At 53.2% G+C, this 16,995-nt stretch overlaps 1 protein-coding gene across 2 annotated transcripts; it reads right to left on the reverse strand.

Moving 5' to 3' along the window:
- Positions 1–6,606: 6,606 nt before the first annotated feature.
- GDPD2 (glycerophosphodiester phosphodiesterase domain containing 2) lies at positions 6,607–16,601 on the reverse strand. Of its 2 annotated transcripts, XM_004777195.3 has the most exons (16): positions 16,428–16,601; positions 14,576–14,689; positions 14,228–14,331; positions 13,829–13,922; positions 13,600–13,659; positions 13,230–13,328; positions 13,006–13,099; positions 12,701–12,846; positions 12,494–12,576; positions 12,243–12,393; positions 9,956–10,177; positions 9,632–9,780; positions 7,880–8,027; positions 7,644–7,726; positions 7,364–7,392; positions 6,607–7,266 (listed from the first exon to the last, which is right to left on the reverse strand). In XM_004777195.3, exons 2-16 carry the CDS (start codon positions 14,678–14,680, stop codon positions 7,214–7,216), a joined length of 1,620 nt encoding a protein of 539 aa, XP_004777252.1. In that variant the 5' UTR covers positions 14,681–14,689; positions 16,428–16,601; the 3' UTR covers positions 6,607–7,213. The 2 variants fall into 2 exon arrangements, with proteins under 2 accessions (XP_004777252.1, XP_012903709.1); XM_013048255.2 differs by lacking the exons at positions 14,228–14,331; positions 14,576–14,689; positions 16,428–16,601 and adding an exon at positions 14,372–14,530.
- Positions 16,602–16,995: the final 394 nt, after the last annotated feature.

Raw genomic sequence — 16,995 nt, forward strand, 5'->3', positions numbered from 1 at the left:
TCTCATTCAAGTTGAGGGTGTCCTGGTTCCTGGTATGATGAGTGGTTTTTTTTTTTTTTTAGTACATCCTACACATTTTTGAATATTATGTTATGAGACTCTGGATCTTATTTAAATCTTATCTCTGGTAGGGTTCTTCTGACACTGTTGCCATCAGTGGAAGGGGCCACTGCCTGGTTACTGTCGGGTAGGGACAGAAGTTCATCTTCCCCCAGTGGTGTCAGCCGATACCTGAGGCAGAGGCTCCTCCCTGCTGCTGGGCAGGGGTGGGAGTTCCAGCTCCCCACTAGACCTCCACTGACACCTCTCTGGCTGGGAGGGGTTGAAGTGTCTCTTTCCTGGTCCCCAGGGGGCCTCCATTGACTATGGGTGGGTGGTACAGATAGGGGCAAAGATGGTAGAACAGTAGACTGGGAGGGGAAGAAAGGGAGAGCAGCAGCAGAAGTCCTGAGTCTCCACTAGGTCTCCTCTGACATTCTGATATCATTCGGCAGGGAGAGGAAGCCATGTTATTCTGTGGGGATGGAAGTCCAGGCTCCCTATTCAGCCTTTTCTGACACCACCCCAGAGAGTGTTGGGGTAGTCCAGTAAGAGTAGAGGTCTGGGTTTCTACTTGGCCTTTACTGGCATGGGCGGGGCTATGGTTCTTTTCTGTGATGTTTGGTTACAGTAGAGTGGTTCTTGTTTAAGAGTTTTCTGCCTGGGGGCACCTGGGTGGCTCAGTGGGTTAAGCCTCTGTCTTCAGCTCAGGTCCTGATCTCAGGGTCCTGGGATCAAGCCCTGTGTCAGGCTCTCTGCTCGGCGGGAAGCCTGCTTCCCCCTCTCTCTTCGCCTGGTCTTCTGGCTAGAGAGGGCAGGGATTTATTGAGGCTTTCTTTGGTCTGTGCCCATTGGCAGGTCCAGGCTGCTGGCTTCTCCAGCACCAGCCTGGGATATATGAAGCAACGAGAAAACCTAGGGAACTCAATACTTTGAGGTCAGGTCACTGGGGTACCTAATAAGTCAGCTCTTTCCTCCTTCTTTCAGTCTTCTTACATTTGTTTTATATTTAATGTCCAGGATTTTAGCTGTAGTTAACAGGAGGAATAGGTAGAAGTTTATCTATTCATACTGGGTCCAGAACTAGAAGTCTGTTACTTTTTTTTTTCTTAATTAGTGACACTGATGTTCTGAGGCATACAAGTCAGTTGTTTTGCAGACTCTCCTAACTTCTGGATTTGTCTTTTTTTTCCCTCATGGTGTAATTTATTTCATTCCTTTATACGCTATTTTTACTGGAAATTGGAAATTGGGATAGAGGCCATCTTAAATAGTTGGTCAGGGTAGACCTCAGTGAGAAGGTGACATTTGAGCAAAGATTTGAGGGAGGTGAGGAGATGAGCCATACAGAAGGGTATACCTAGTTAGGGAACAGCCAGTGCAAAGGTCCTGGGGAAGGAGTACCCCTGGCTTGTTCAAGGAACAGCAGGAAGGACCAAGTGGCCAGAGCAGAATGAGGGAGGGGAAGAATAACAGGAGATGAGATCAGAGATTTAGTAGGGAATAAGATTGTATAGGGCCTGTAGGCCATTATAAGAATTTGTGCTTTACCCTGAGAGACATGGGGAGCCATTGGAGGGTTTTGTGCAGAGAACTAACACGATCTGACTTGGGTTCAGCAAAGTTCTGTGTGGAGAAGAGGCCACAGACGACAAGGACGGAAGCAGTGAGACTGATTGGGATGCTTCTGCAGGGATTCAGGTGAAAGATGATGGTGGTTTGGACTACAGTGTTTGTGCTGGAAGAGAGAGAAGTGGCTGGATTCTGGATGTGCAGTATCCCCCGTGTTTCAAAAGTTTGCCTTACACCACTTTGCTCCAAAGAAAGACCCGCATCACTAGCTGTTTTCACCAACTGAAAGAAACCCAAAGAGGATTTTTGCTTTTATTTTTTAAAAAGGAGTAAAAAAGTGAAAATAGCATTCAGCATTTGCTTTGCAGTGAGCAGTGATAGAGGCAGCAAATACCAAGAGCGAGCAGCTAGAGCAGCCTGGCCAAGCTCTTTCCTGGGGAACTGCGCCTAGCAGCTCAGCATCTAGTCACCACGGCTTTGAACTGTATCTGTGAGCATCTGTGCTTTATCTCCATTTATTTTGTGCATTCGTTAGCAAGATGTGCCCTGAGGTATCAGAAAAGCCTAAAAGAGGTTATTTTTGGGGTCTGGGAATGCTCAAAATTTTTTCCATGCACATTAATGGTAATTGCTTTTTTGCCATTTCAGCTTATGAAAGGTTTCAGAGGAACCCACATTTTGAAGAGAAAGTCACTAGGATTTGCTGACAGAATGGATATGAGGTGTGGTTCCAAGGCTTTTTGGCCAGAGCCATGGGAAAGGTGAAACTGCCATTGACTGAGATAAGGACAGCCTTAGGAGTGGCCATTCTGGGGTGGGGGGGGAGTGAGGGGAGAGATCAGATGTGTAAATTGGGACATGTTGAGTTTGAGGTATCTATCAGACACCCAGATGGTGAGATGAACAGTAAATACTGTAAACAGCCCTGTCACTGAGGTGCTCCAAGTTAGAGAAATGGAAATGTAGATGCAGATCATTATAGTCCCCATGAGAAGTGCTGTTTCAGAGGGTTGTACAGAAAAGCAGTTACCAACTCTTCTTGTGGGGGGAGGACTTCAGAATTGTTTCACCAAGGAGATCACATTTTTAGTTTGGTCCTGAAGGGTGATTAGGTGTTCATTAGGTAGTGAAAAGAAAGTGGTGTCTTATTTTCTATATTTTAGACCCTGGCACACAACGGTTGCTCACAGACCCAACACAGTCACTAGTCGTGTGACCTTGAAAATGCTCTGAGCTTTAGTCTCTTTGCTTGTGAAATGGAAATAATCACAAGGTTTTTGTGAAGATTAAATGTAAAACACTTCACACATTCCCTGGTACACAACACGTTAAGGTTAGTTATTATTGTTGACTGAACAAATGAATTAATATCTTTTTTTTTTTTTTTTTTTTTTTTTTTTACCAAGTCTAGGCTGATAACCAGGAGCTTGAAGTCTTTTATGTGCTCAGCGGTTTGACAATATTGACAAAAAGAGGGCTAGACTCATTTTTCCACATCCAAAAAGTGGCTCGGGAAGAAAGCCCGCTGTAGCCTGGACCCTCTGAACGGCTCCGATTGAGGAATAAGCATTGGTAGGCCTGGAGAGAATGGAGACAGTCAAACATGCCTTCCGACCAGTCCCATCCCTACTGAGTGGTTCCCGCCCGCCCGCTCGCGCGCTCTCTTCCTCTCGCTCCCTCCCTCCCTCCCTCCCTCTCTCTTTCATCTTTTCATTTTTAATGAATATGAGTAAAATCCCTCTAGAACCATAGTGTACTTCTCCCACTTACTCCGGAGAGACTCGGACTGGACTGGGTTGGCTAGGCTGGGAGCAAGCGGTTAACCCTGAGACGCTTTGACACTTGGCACACACTCTCAACAGCTAGAGCTCCAGCCTGAGGCCCCAGGGAGGCAGGCGCCCCCTACAGGTCCAAAGCGGCCCCGCGCCCCTGCAGGCGGCTGCGGTTGCTAGGCAACCGAGAGACTGCGCAGAGACTGATGCCACCAAAGAGTAGTAGGCGAGGGGGTCCTGGAGAAGGAGAGAGACCAATTCTCATCCCATCCACCGTCTCTGGAGCCCTCAGCAAAATAACCCGGACAGGGCAGCCTGCTGCTGTATGATAATCTGGGCTCATTCTTGAAGGTGGACCTGTATACAAAGAAGACAGATTTTGTATGTGGAGAAACAAGCAGCCTTGTCCCAGAGCCCTCTGGTTTCCCCTGGGAGCTGGAGATTTGGGTCGCTTGAAGGCAGAAGTTTCTGGTTAACAAGGAAGGGGCCATTGCTGTGGGTGTGCATCCTTGATGAATGGAAATTCTAGAAAATTGGGTGTGGGTGGGAATAATTTTGGTGAGTAGTCCAGTAAAGTATCAAGATTTCCCCACCATTCCCAATGTACGGATCAGGAAATTCCTAATTTTTTTTTAAAGAAGATTTTATTTATTTATTTGAGAGACAGCGAGCATGAGAGGGGCAGGAGGGACGTGCAGAGGGAGTGGGAGAAGCAGACTCCCTGCTGAGCAGAGAGCCAGACATAGAGCTCCATCCCAGGAGTTGGACCCTGAGATCAGGACCTGAGCCAAAGGCAGACGCTTAATGGACTGAGCCACCCAGGCACCCCAGGAATTCCTACGTTAGCCCATTGAAATAAAAAAAAGTCTCCATAGAAACGACAATACATAAAGGATCATTTATATCTTTGCGGAACCAAGTTTCTCAGTGGCTTTCCTGAATTAGATTTCCCTATGGAGTTGGGAGACATCCTGAGGTCTGTTGACCCCTGTGAGTAGGGAACCCAACAAGAGGGAAAGCAAAAGACTAGGCAGGTGGTAAATACAGAATTCAGCAGTTTCCTAGTGTTGTGTCTAGTATGGGGCTAGCAAATTCTCGGCTCTGTTGCCCCCTCTTTTAGGACCATGCTGAAGTACCCCATCCTTATAAGGGCTTTTGGAAACCAGAAAGACACAGCTTTTCTTCCTTGTAACCCAGTATTCTAGCCCAAGAGTAGGTCCAGGCAAGCCAAATCTGTAGCCACAATAACTGTTCTACTTGGAGCTTGTGTCTTCACTCTCAGCTAGTACAAAAGGAGGTTCATTGTGGCAGAACCCCAAGCCATGGCAAACTGAGGGGAGAGCTGTGCCCAGGAGTCCTGTGTGCCTTCTCTTGGGAGTTTCAAGGTAGAGATATTAGGCTTGAGGTATTGGTAGCTAGAGAGGTACTGGTTCAGCCACTGCCTCAGTCCACAATGTCTCCAACAGGGCATGGTGACAGAGGGAGGCTCCTTCCTCCCTGTGCTTCCAAACTGAACTGGGTCGGGGCTGTGCCTCGGCTCTATTAATAGCCCCCTAGCCCAGCCTGCTAGCCCCAAACCCGGATGCCAGGAGCTGTGAGTCAGCAGCTAAAAATAACGGAGAGCAACTGCACCCAAACCCCAACCAGCAGCTCCCTGAGGCCCTCCACCCTTAAGTTTTTGTCAGTTCCAGTCTCCAGCCGAAGGCCTCATAGAAGTTAAGTGAACCATAGCCGCCCAGTCCTCCCGGGAAGACGGTAAGGATAGGCAGTGGCAGGCTCAGGGCCCACGACTCAGGGGATAGGGGCTTTAGGGTCTGGGGTTAGGTCCTGGCATTCCGGCGGTTACACGACTGCTGCGGAAAGCCTGGGAGCTGAGAAGATGAGGCCCCGGGGGCTGGACAGCCTGGAGATTGTCAGGATTGGGTCGGAAGGGGAGGGGAGTTAGAGGCTGCTGGGCTGCGAGGCTGGACGCCTGGGAAGGGGCAGAAAAGTAGGGCTGCGGGGCGGAGGTGCGCGCTGAGAGGTGAGAGCCTGGCAGTACCTGACAGGCTGAGCGCCCCGGAGGTGAGGCCGGCGGTCGGTCAGATAGAGGGACGGATCGGGAACAGGGAAAAACTAAGGAAATGCAGCTTGAAAAGGTAGTGTGTGAGGGAGACCTGGCCGTTGCAAGGCGGCATGGACACCCGAGGAGACTGGGACCAGACAGCAGCCGTGGCGTTGGCTCCCGGTCCCTTGAGCGCCGCCGCCCCGCAGGCCAGGTATGTTGGCTTGGACAGCCGCCTGTGTACGTGTGTGCATGTGTATCCATGGCGGGGGCGGGGCGGTGAGAAGGGAAGGGGCGGGACCCGGACGGAGGAGGGGGCGGAAATACAAATTCAAACACGCTTCCGTCCATCCCGAGACCGGAAGCGGTCAGGGGTATCTTGGGAATCGTAGTTCCCCGGGCTGGGGTGAGAGGGGGCTGCCTTGGAATCGAGTAGGGTCTTGTCCGGAGGGGCTAGTGCCGCCCCCAGGTCCCAGTCTGGCGAGAGGAGAGAACTGAGAACCGAAACTCCTGACCTCGCCAGCGTCTTAATTCAATTTCCTTTCGTGTGGAGACGCGAACGGGGGTGAATGTTGGTGCGGTGGGGGACTGAAGAGTCGGCCACAGAGCCTGCTCCGGTCCTCGGTTTTGCCTTGGCCCCCTCCCTCTCTCTTCTACCGGACTCCTCATCCTAGGTCAGCGCCTCACTGGTTTTAGCCCAGGACCTCACGAACAGCAAACACACTGGGGAACTTGTTCTCGAGGGGAAGGAGAGCCTGTGAACCAGACCCTGCGCGCAGGAGCTCAGAGAGGCGAAAATTTGTGGAAATCGGTTTATACCCTTAGGGTCTAGAGTCAAGGACACAGGTCCCCAACCCGCACGGAAAGCAGGTGGCATTCATACGTCACAGTGACGGCTGACGCGGCCTTCTTCTGGCGGCAGGTGACCACAAGGTGGAGCTACAACGCAACTCTGCACAGCGTGCCTGGGGGGGGGGGGGGCTCCCCAGAGTGTCCCCCGCGGGGGTTGCTCTACTGTTTCCTCTCTTGCAGCCCTTCGTTGTGGGAGGTGGTCCTCCCGCCTCCAGCCCAAGAACCTCCCCGTAATGACCCCTCAGTGTCATGTCACATGAGGCCGGGATGGAAGGTGCACCCCCCAATCCAAGCCCCCGCGCTGAAAAGATCACACCGCGACCAAACAGGAGTTAAATTCATTTAGTATTAGCTTAACAACGTAGGAGGAGCCAACCAGTCTTGAAGAAAAGTCTGTGAACAGCAAAAAGCCACCTATAGGTGCAGAATTAAACAGCTACATGGGCTCTTAAGTCCCCAGCATCTAAGCAGGAAAGCAGTTAAATTGCGGGGGTCAGGAGGGACAGTGAATGGAGTGGGTTTAGTGTTTCCATCATCTTAGTTCTGAGGAAAGGCGGTTCTGTCATCTCCAGTCACTGGTCCAAGCTGGTCTGTCCCTGACACACCCTGTCCCTTCTACACAAGAATAGGTACAGGCAGATCTGAAACATTATCGTGGCAACCTCCTTCCCATTTCCTCTGTTCTAGTTTCATTTGGGGAGAAACCTCCCATGACTGTCTTCCCAGCGACCTCAGGTCAAAACCTGGAGGGGAGTCAGACTCCGTGGAAGCTTGCTGCATGCTCACCATCTGTGCAGAGAGCCCTCACAGTTCAAAACCTTCTGTTGGCCAAGTTTACCCCACCCCATCCCCATTCAGCCACTCTCCCTTCCTTGTTGTTAGTCAGTCCAGACAGGCCTCAGGCTCTGGTTGGTGCGGGTCCAGGGTTGGGCATTCACTCCATTATGAAATTGTTGATCCTGGTCAGCAGCACTGCTGTTTCTAAGCCTAGAGCAGGGGGTGGGGAGAGGGGAGGACATATAGGGAGTGACCAAAGGGCAGGCTAGAGGAGAAGGAAAATGAGGTGAGGGGAGAACGTCCTTACCAGTTTTCTCTCTCTCCTTCTTACATCTCCTAAAGGGAGAAAAGCTTCCCATTACGAGTTCAGCCAGCTTCATGCATGACCTTTGGATCCTAGGTTCCCCCAAACTGCCTTTCCTGGGTTCCAGCCAATTTGGCATAGAAGGAAGGGTCTCAGAACCTCAAAGGAACCACATAGCCCCAACCCTGTGCTCCCAGCAGCATATGTGGGTCTGAATCACCCCCATCCCCGGGACCCTGTGGGGAGAGTGAAGACCCAGGAAACTGAGGCGTGAAGCACTCACCCTTGGAGGAGGAAGGTCCACAGAAGCAACAGGGTGGACACACAGTTGGTGATGACCCACATCATTAGGTAGGTTTGAGGGGGCTACGGGAAGAGGAAGAGGCACCTGTTGGTGGCTGGAGTGCCAAAGGTATTATATGGGGAAGGGCATGGACTACGTAAGGAAGAGAAGGCCTGGGTTAAGGAGAAGCGGGGACAGGGGAGGAAGGAGTGGGGGGACAGTCCCAGAGCCCTTACGATGATCCAGACAGGGTAACGCATTTGCTGGAGCAGCTGGCAGTCGTTGGTGGTGACTGAATCCACCCCTGCGCACCAGAGCAGGGAAAAGAGCCAGGGCTTGTTCACCACAAACAGGTTCACCGAGACATTATCCTGGTGTAGTGCCCTGTGGAGGTGGGAAACGGGAACATCAAGGGTCATGGGGCACGAGGCACAGAAGGCAGCCCCTGTCCACGGTTGAGTCTACAGCCTTGCTGCCAAGGAACTATCAGTTTGATCTTTACACAGCAGCCCCTGACCAACGGTGATTTTCTTTGCATGACTGCACTTTGCCTCCTGGTGGGGCCCACCTCCAGATCCTAGCTTTTCCATTTGGGGCCCCCAAATGTGTGTCTCCTCTTTGTCCCACGACAGTCCTTGGGAGGTCTGAGGAACAGGTGACCATGTCCCCAGGCCCAGCAGCTCTAGTTCCTTTAACCCAAGGGCTGGGGGACCTGCCTGCTCCTTCCCTTGGCCATCCAAACCTTGCCTAAGCTGTCCTTGCTTCAGTTTCTCAGTGTTCTTTTCCAAGTGTGGGGGCTTGCCTCTGAACGTGATATCCCAGGTGGGCCTGGCCTAGCTTTGAGTACAGCAAAACCCCTCCTGGCTTCTGGGCACGATGCCTGCGCTCAGGCAGCCCAGGGTCGGGTTGGTTTTGGCAATGTCACATGCCACCGATGACTCAATATGCACACTATTCAATCAAAGCCCTGGTCTCTCTCGCACATGTTCCTGCTGAATGCCAGGATCTTTCTTGTCTTTGTTGCAACCGAACTTCTGTTGGACCGCATATTGGGGTCTCTGCATCTATCCCTGTTGTGTTTTCCTCTCGGTACATTTGGTCTACGGTCTTGGAGCGTGTGGGCCTTTTGGGGCCCCAATTTCATCACCAGTGTATACATTACTGATTCATGTCTTTTGGAAACATGATCCATAGTTGAGGTTGGCTAGCGCAAGACCAAGGGAGGGCCAAAGCCAATGTCGTGTCTCCCTCCACAGTGACAGCTCTGGGAGAGGTCCTTGAAATACTTGGATTACTGAGCTATCATTCAGGCCATGGGTTTTTTTCCCCCTCCGCGACCGCAGGGACCTTATAAGAGACCTTGGCAACTGCATGATTTGCAGTCTATCCTGTTTACTGGCTCGGTCTGCTTCTGGGGCCCAGCTCACATCTGGCACTTTCTCGTCTCTTGCCTGGACCTATTCTCTCTTGCACTTATCTCTTTGGTGAAGAAGGAAAGCTAAAACCATTCTTGTGGCCTCCAAGGGCCTACCCAGTTTGACTCCTGCCTACCTCCCCAGCCTCAGCTTCCCCTTCCTTCGGCTGCTGTCCTTGCTCTTGCAGCTCTTGTCATCATTCAGGATCTCCATGTGACTGGTCAGGTCTCAGCCCAGACAGCACGTCTTTAACGACTTTTCACAATGTGGCCCCTCTTGAGCCCTCACTCCCAAACCTGAGGGCTCTCCTTCATCTCCCCATCTCACTATCTCCATATCACCCATCACTATCTATTCTGTGTGTACTTTGTTTGGTTTATGATCTGTCTCTTTTGCTGGTATGTATGCCCAAAACCTGCACAGGGAGTGCCTGACACAGAGTGAGTGTTAGATATATTGATAAATATTTGTTGTATGCGTGAATAAATGAACAGCTTCTGTCCTCCCTGAGGGGTCTCCACCCTGCCATGGAGCTTCCTGGGGTCCCCTTGGCTCCTTTCCCCTGGCACTCACTTGATATCCAACAGTGGCAGGTCTTGGTAGGGGAGGTTGAGAAACTGGGGCCTCTCAGTTCTGTTGCTTCCCTGCTGTCCATATATCTGGCGCATTCTGGGGGCCCGCTGTTGGACGTTGGCCCGATCTTCATCCGGTAGCCAAAGGACCTGTGGTTCAGGGAAGATGGGTGTGAAGCTGGGGAGAGTTTGGGGGTTCCAGAACCAGGGGGCGGGGGAAGAGAGGTCTGACCACAGAAGGGAGTATATGATTTGGGGTGGGCCTCGGGAAGGCAGTGGCTGGGGAGAGGGGCAAGAGGGAGCACTTGGGTCCTGGCAATATCACCATGGCTTGGGGCACCCTTGCACTCAGCACGGTCTCCAAGGTCTGGTTCACAAATGTGTCATGGTATGTGTGATTTCGTGGGGGGCGACGCAAGTCAAACATGATGGAAAGGTTAAGGACTGCGGCTTCCTTCAGCAGCTCTTCCAGCGTTGGTACTGTCTGGTTCTCAGCCTCCTTCCGATCAGGGCCTGAAAGCCGCTTGGCCCCCCAGAAGGGTTGCCTCTGTAAGAACAGGAAAATTATTTTAAGACCAGAAGGAACCTTTAGGCCATTTCCATTTTCACTCATTTTCCCCACTTGGCACCCAGCTTCTGTGCACCTCTGAGCTACAGTCATTCTTTCTCTCAACTGTGGCCCTTTCCAGACCATCTAACACCTTACTCTGTGACACCCACCTCCCAACCTTCCACCCTCCCAGTTTCCTTACTTCCTCTTTCCTGCTACATTTTCTCTTTGGTCTCATATAGACCTCTGGGGTTTTGACCCTTTGGTTTCCTCCCAGTCCATCAACCCCTTTCTGCCACACCTACATCCTCTCCTACCCTTGGTTCATCCACAGCTTGAATGACTTTTCCACAGCACCCTCCACTGTGTTCCTGCCCTGCCTGCCCCCCCACCAAAATCCCAAACTCTGATTCAACTCTATAAATGTCTGCCTCCTCCAGACCTAGAATTGGGGGGCAGAGCACATCGTGTGGACTGTCACTTTAGTCCTTTTTCACCTTTAGCGCCACTTCATCACCATTTTTTTTTTAAATCTCTATGCCCAATGCAGGACTCAAATTCATGATCTTGAAAGTCGAATGTTCTGATGACGGAGGCAGCCAGGTGCCCCACTTAACCATCCTTTCACTTGTTCTTGTTTTGCTCCTTCTTCCATCACTAGTGGCTGTTCCAAACCTCTGCCACTCTCCTCTCATCCCCTTGTGATCAACAAATGACTTACCTCCTAATCACCGACATGGACAAAGCAAAGCTATCTAATACCTATTAAGCATTGACTATGTGCCAGGCAGTGTTAGAAGTACTTTATGTATATTAATTTCTTTGATCGTCCCAAGGTGCTGTTATGATGCCTGTGTTACAGATGAGGAAAATGAAGCCCAGAGAGACTAAGGAATGGAGCCCAGGCTCACACTAGCTAGCAGGTGGTGAAGCCAGGAGTCAAACCCAGACAGCCCCGATCTTGATCCCTCTGACATGTCATCTTACATAAAGTTCAAATGAAAAACCAGTCAAGTTGCAAAGGAATATATGAAGTGATCCTATTCATGCAAAATGAAAAGTACATGTGTGTACATACATGTATATGGACACATGGAATTATGTGTCCAACTGTTAGTGATGAGTATCTCAGAAGTTGGATTACGGGAGGTTTTTCATCATTTAGGTTATTTTTCTGATGCTTAATTTTTTATGAGGAATTACTTTGATAATCAGGAAAAGAGAAACTGAAGAAATAAAGTACCCTTAATGAATATTTTCTGTTACCTACAGGACCGAGCCTGAACTGGGTCTGGCATTCAGAGGCCTCCGAGACCAAACCCTTGCTCCCCTTGCCAGTCCCACCTCCTACTGCTCCCATGAATTTTATCTCTCCGTTGCACTGAGCCAGTTGTGTCTGCTGGAAACACTTCTTCATGTCTCTGCGCTTTGCATATGCTCTTCATTCTGACTAGAGTTGTAGTCCCTGCTTTCCCCACCTTAAAAACTATTGTCACTTCATGTGCCGTGCAGGACTTCCCTCTTGGGAAACCACTCCTGATCCTCTCCCATGCCTACTGAGCCAAACAGCAGCTTTGCTCTCTCTTCTATTTACTTACCTACTTATTTATTTATTTTCACCTTTTATTTATTCATTTGAGAGAGAGAGAGAGCACGAGCAGAGGGTGGGCGGGGGGGGGGGGGGAGACAGGACGGGGGGGGGGGGGGAGTAGCAGGCTCCCTGCTGAGCAGGAAGTCTGATGTGGCTCAGCAGGAAGTCTGATGTGGAGCTGGATCCCAGGACTCTGGGATCATGACCTGAGCCCAAGGCAGACACTTAACCGTCAGAGCCACCCAGGTGGCCCTCTCTCCTCCCTATTTTGTAAAGGTCTTGTGATCACTCTAGCTTTCCTATTCTGATAGCCTGTTGGCTCAGCAGTGTCCTGTCTTTGGAGGGAGTGACTTGCAGGCAGAGACTGGATACCTGTAGCTCAGCACAGGGCTCAGAAAATACTTATTGATGAATGAACTTTCCCCCAAGTGGCCCTACAGGTGGTTGCCTCTTCTGTGAGGCTGTCTTTACCTCTAGGAACCAGGTCCCGGCATTGAGCTTCTTCAGTTCGGCGCAGGAGAAGTCGCTGCTGTGGGAGGAGGTTCGGGCTGGGAACACAGAGGCCACATCTGTGGTCCGGCTCAGGTGCTCATCATGCATGAGGAAGGGGATCCCATCAGAGCTGAGGGCACAAAGGGGGTGGTCAGAGGGCTGAGCTCTGGGACGGCTCATCACTTCCCAAGCTCCCGTCCTGCATCTCTCTGCCCCCCAGCTTTTCTCACCTGACCATCACATCGGTCTCAAACACAGCGGCTCCACATTCAGCAGTCTTCCGCAGGGACATCAGGGTGTTCTCGGGGGCCAGCTGGGCAAGGGAATTGACAGGGAGGTAGCAGAGAGGGGTGGGAGCCTGGGAGCTCACAGGCCTGATGCTGCAGCCTGGAGGAGCAGACCCTCCCCACCCTGCCAGCATCCCCCTCAGCGCTCACCATGGGGGCGCCTCGGTGTCCCACCAGACCAGGCTTGGGGGGTAAGTCTCTGGGCTCCATGATACAGGGTGAGGAGATGCATAGTGGGGCCAGGTAGACGGCCAGGGAAACTCCAAAAAATAGGAACAGCAGCAGAGTCTTGGGACCTGTGGGGAGTGGGGGATAGGCTATGGAGAGAGGGTGGTGGGTGAGCTAAGGCAGGATGGGGGGTGGGCAGAGAGCAGAGGGCAGGTGCAGTAAAACAGGCAGCAGGAGGCAGAAGCATCAATAGCCAGTGGGGGTATGTCAGGGAGTGGAGTTGGCACCTCTTCGATGGATACGGTAAAAGGTGTCAGCCACGGGCCAGGCCAGGAGGGTGATGCCAGCAACTGCTCCGATATGAAGGAATGGGGCTGTGGCCTGTGGAGAAGAGTTCTTCTCTCTAGTGCCCCTTCTAGGTCCTGAGTCTAGAGCTACTCGCAGCCCTGGGGACCAGGGGGTTGGACGCAGGCCAAGGCTCCCACCTAGGCAATGGGGATCAGTCACTCACCTGCAGTGACAGACGTAAGCTACGCCATTCCTGCTGCCATTGGACATCCAGTCCCACAAGGCCAGCGGCCACAAGAAGCATAATGAGCAGCAGCAACATCTGGGGGACCAGGGGTAAATGGGTCCTTCTTTGTCAACCAGGGCTCATGGCTCCCCAGGTTGCGCCCCTCCCTCTGCCCCCCACCCACACTCTATGACAACAGGACCATTTCTTTCCCATTGACTAATCCACATTCCTTCTTTCACTCAACACATATTTACTGGGGTTCAGGTCCTAAGCTTGAGTCCATAGGTAGAATACACGTATAGAACTGGCCAAGTGCCGGGCCCAGGGCCCCCCTTTTCCCGCTCACTCCCATCCCCAACTCTACCTTGTGGACACTGTGCAGATGCAGAGGCTGGCCACAGAGCCGCAGGAGCAGGGCCAGGAGCTGGAGGCAGAGGGTGGTGGGAGTAATGAGGCACCCAGAGGGGTCCCTGAGATGGGCTTCCCAGGCTGATGCCTCCCCACTGCCCTCCCCTGGGTGGCCAGGGAGAGAAGCTGAGCAGGAAGGGAGGACTGAGTTGGGGGGTGGTTAGACGTGCCGCTCCCCGACCCACCAATAGCAGGGATGCATATGTGACAAGTAGAGAGATGACCAGCAGAAATGCCAGGGACCAGTCCATCCAATGTCCCCAGTGGTGGAACAGGAATCTGTGGGAAGGGAGAGGAAAGTGCCTGAGTGGGGGGGGGGTGTTAATAGTGGCCTAAGGGGAGTTGAGGTGGATGGGCCCAGAACGATGACCAGAAGGGAGTGAGGGGAAGCCCTTCATGGGGCCAGGGTCCCAAGGACTTGATGGGGGTGGGGGGTGTGGGACGTGGACTCTGTGGAGGAATTTTCTAAGGAGGTTGGCCAGCAGGGAAGCTGGGCAGGGCTGGGGACGACTGAGCACCCAGGGATCCCAAGGTGGGGCAGAGATTAACGTAGAGGCTGAGGAAGGAGGGGGTCCATGACACACTCATTGAAGTTGTGCAGGTCATTGAGAAGGATGAGCCCGATGTACAGCCAGCCCAGGGAGAGGAGAAAGGTGAGGAAGAGCAGGCCAAACCAGATACAGTCGCACTGCAAAGGGGCAGGAGAGAAGCTCACAGCCGATCCTCACTTCTAGCTCAGAGTCCCCAACGGATGGCAGCTCAAGGGGGCTTCCTGCCAGGCATTGGGCTGCTCTGCTCTGCGGGCAGAGAGGTTTTCTTCCTGGGGAGAGAAAGCCCCTTCCCCCCAGCTGCCTCTGAGCACACTGGGCCTCCTTATCCCCTCCAGGCGGCCTCTGCCTCGGACTTCCGGTCCCCCCCCATCCCTACTCCACCTTGCTGGTTTGCATCCTCTCTTTGGGGCATTTCCTCCAGTGGCAGCTATACAGGCAGTGGAGGCAGCGGGCCCAGACGGAGCAGCAGCCGGGGGACTCGGCCATGGTGAGGGCCTGGGAGAAGGGACACTCAGCCATCAGGGACCCTGGCAGAAGGCGGAGCCCAGCCTCCCTCCCAGCATATCTGAGGAGCTGGGGGTGGGGAGGAGCAGAGGCCTGGGCCGCTGCTCAGCAACGGGAGGTCATGGGGCTAATGACCTAAATGCCAGATTGGACAAGGACCTGAGCCAAGGGAGGGGGATAATCTTTGGGTTCATTCTTTCCCTTGAATCTGGAGACCTGAAAAGTCAGTGGGAGACCCAGGAGGTCCAGCCTCTTTGCAGGAGGGATGCGTACCCACCCGCCCCAACTCCTCCCTGGTTAACAGCATCCATCCAGCTCTGGGGATTGCATGCTTGCCCAAGGGTAGGGGCTTGGGAGAAACTGCCTTGGGTGGGGCAAATTCATTTCGGGCAAGTTGAGGCTGATCTGGCCAAGCTTCAGGCAGCCCCGTGGTGGGGAGCCTTCCACCCCAAGAACCAAGAGTAACCTGAAGCGGAGATTCTAGTTCTGACCTGGGGCTAAGGAAGGCCCCGCTAGTTGGTCAGTTGCTATGGATACAGAGATTGCATACACCACAAAGCCCTGTCTGAAAAGATCCTCAGTCTCCAACTCCCAGGGGGCAAGGGGCACTCTCAGTGAGAGGAAGATTGGAGGGCCACAGGTTGCCTGGGTCTCCTCCCAGCCTTCCAAAGGAAACATTTTCCTGTCCGCACACACCTGGAAAATCCAAGCTCTTTCACCCCAATCGTGTCCCTTCCTGCCCAGTCATTCTGCCCAGTCACCCCCCACAACCCCAGCCAGGAACCCAGTCTCCACCTTCTCCCTTTTCGGGGCCCCACCCTCTGAGCTCACTTGGGTGAAAGTACAACAAATACTGGTCAAAGGTGTGTGTGTGTGTGTGTGTGTGTGTGTTTGCGCGCGTGCACCCTTGAGCGTGGTGGGGGGCGTGGTGGTGTTGGGGCCCCAGGATTGTTAGACCTTGTGCTTTCGGGTCACACTGAGACCTAGCTGGCTTACTGATCCCCGAACTAGGCTGGGTGTGTATCCTTCTACCTGAGAGGTTGTGCGATTTGTGTCAGCCTTGGTATGTGTGAACGCACTAGTGGCAAGTTGAGGCTGAGGATCTTTTCAGTACTAATGGGTTTCTAGACGGCTTCGAGTGTGTAGAGGAACCCCTGAATATACCCAGTGTGTGTGATCTGAGGGACACAAGCCCTTGTCATCTTGTCCCCCGAAAGCTGTGGAGTCTTAGAGGGGGACATAGTGGCTGGTCCCAGAAAGGAGGAGGGTGTGGCTGCTCTTGAAACTGCCCTCCTTACCCCTCCGGGGCCTTGGGAAAGGAGGATTAGGGTACGGAGTGGAGGGGTAAGGGGGCTGTAGCTAGGGAAAGGAAAGCTCTCCCCTCTCTGAGACCCTTCCCAGGGAAAAAAAAAAAACCCTAAAGGGAGTCCCCTGCTTCTTTCCATCCTGGGACTGGCTTCCAGTAGCCTGCCTGGGGCTCCATCTACACTTCTGCCTCCCTTCAGGTCCTGCCCTTGTACCCCAGACAAGGTCTTCCAGAGTCCCACCTCCCTCCAGGAGCTGTCTGTAGGCTGGGGTCAGGATCTGAGTAGCCTGAAAACCCCAATCAGGGAAGTTGAGCAGGGGTGCTGCTCCATCCCTGGACCCCAGCCCCACAACCGGCTGGTGGGAACCGGTCTCCACCCCACCATTCCCGCCTGTCACCCCCAGCCTTCCCCAGCCCTCACACCTTGTCTCAGCGGCAGCTCTGCTCAGCTCTGTGCTCTGCTCTGCTCTGCACTGCTTCCCAGCTCCTCTCCGAGTTTGTCTGTCTCCTCCCTCTTCTAGTCCTTGGCTCAGCCCCACCGGTCAAACAGGTGGCACTGTTGCCACCTACAGGAGGCTGCGTGGCTTATGTCCGAAAGGGCTTGAGAGCCGCTCTATGGCCAGTGTTGGGGGGGGGGGTGCGAGGGGGGTGGAGCAGATCTGCTTCTTTACTCGCTGCCTGCCGGTCGAGGGGTTTGGCGTGAGGAATTCCTTTTCCTTTGTGCGGCCCTCCCCATCCCTCTTGTCCCTCCTCCTGTTCCCCTCTCAGTCACTGCCGGGGCTTTGTCCCAGGGCTCAGGGAGGCGAGGGCTCAGGGCACTGGCAGGCGGGAAGCTGGGGGGAGGTGACCACACAACTCTGCGACTTGGCAGTGAGGAGAAGGGGCCCAGCCAACCCCCTGGGAAGAAGGGGTGTGTGTGAGAGAGAGAGAGAAAGGGAGAGAGGGAGTCTAGCATTTCCCTCAAGCTCCCTGGGAGGATGGCCTGGATTCA

Source organism: Mustela putorius, unplaced genomic scaffold (genome assembly GCF_011764305.1).
Source record: "Mustela putorius furo isolate JIRA1106 unplaced genomic scaffold, ASM1176430v1.1 tig00004053_pilon_pilon_pilon, whole genome shotgun sequence".
Lineage (NCBI taxonomy): Eukaryota > Metazoa > Chordata > Mammalia > Carnivora > Mustelidae > Mustela > Mustela putorius.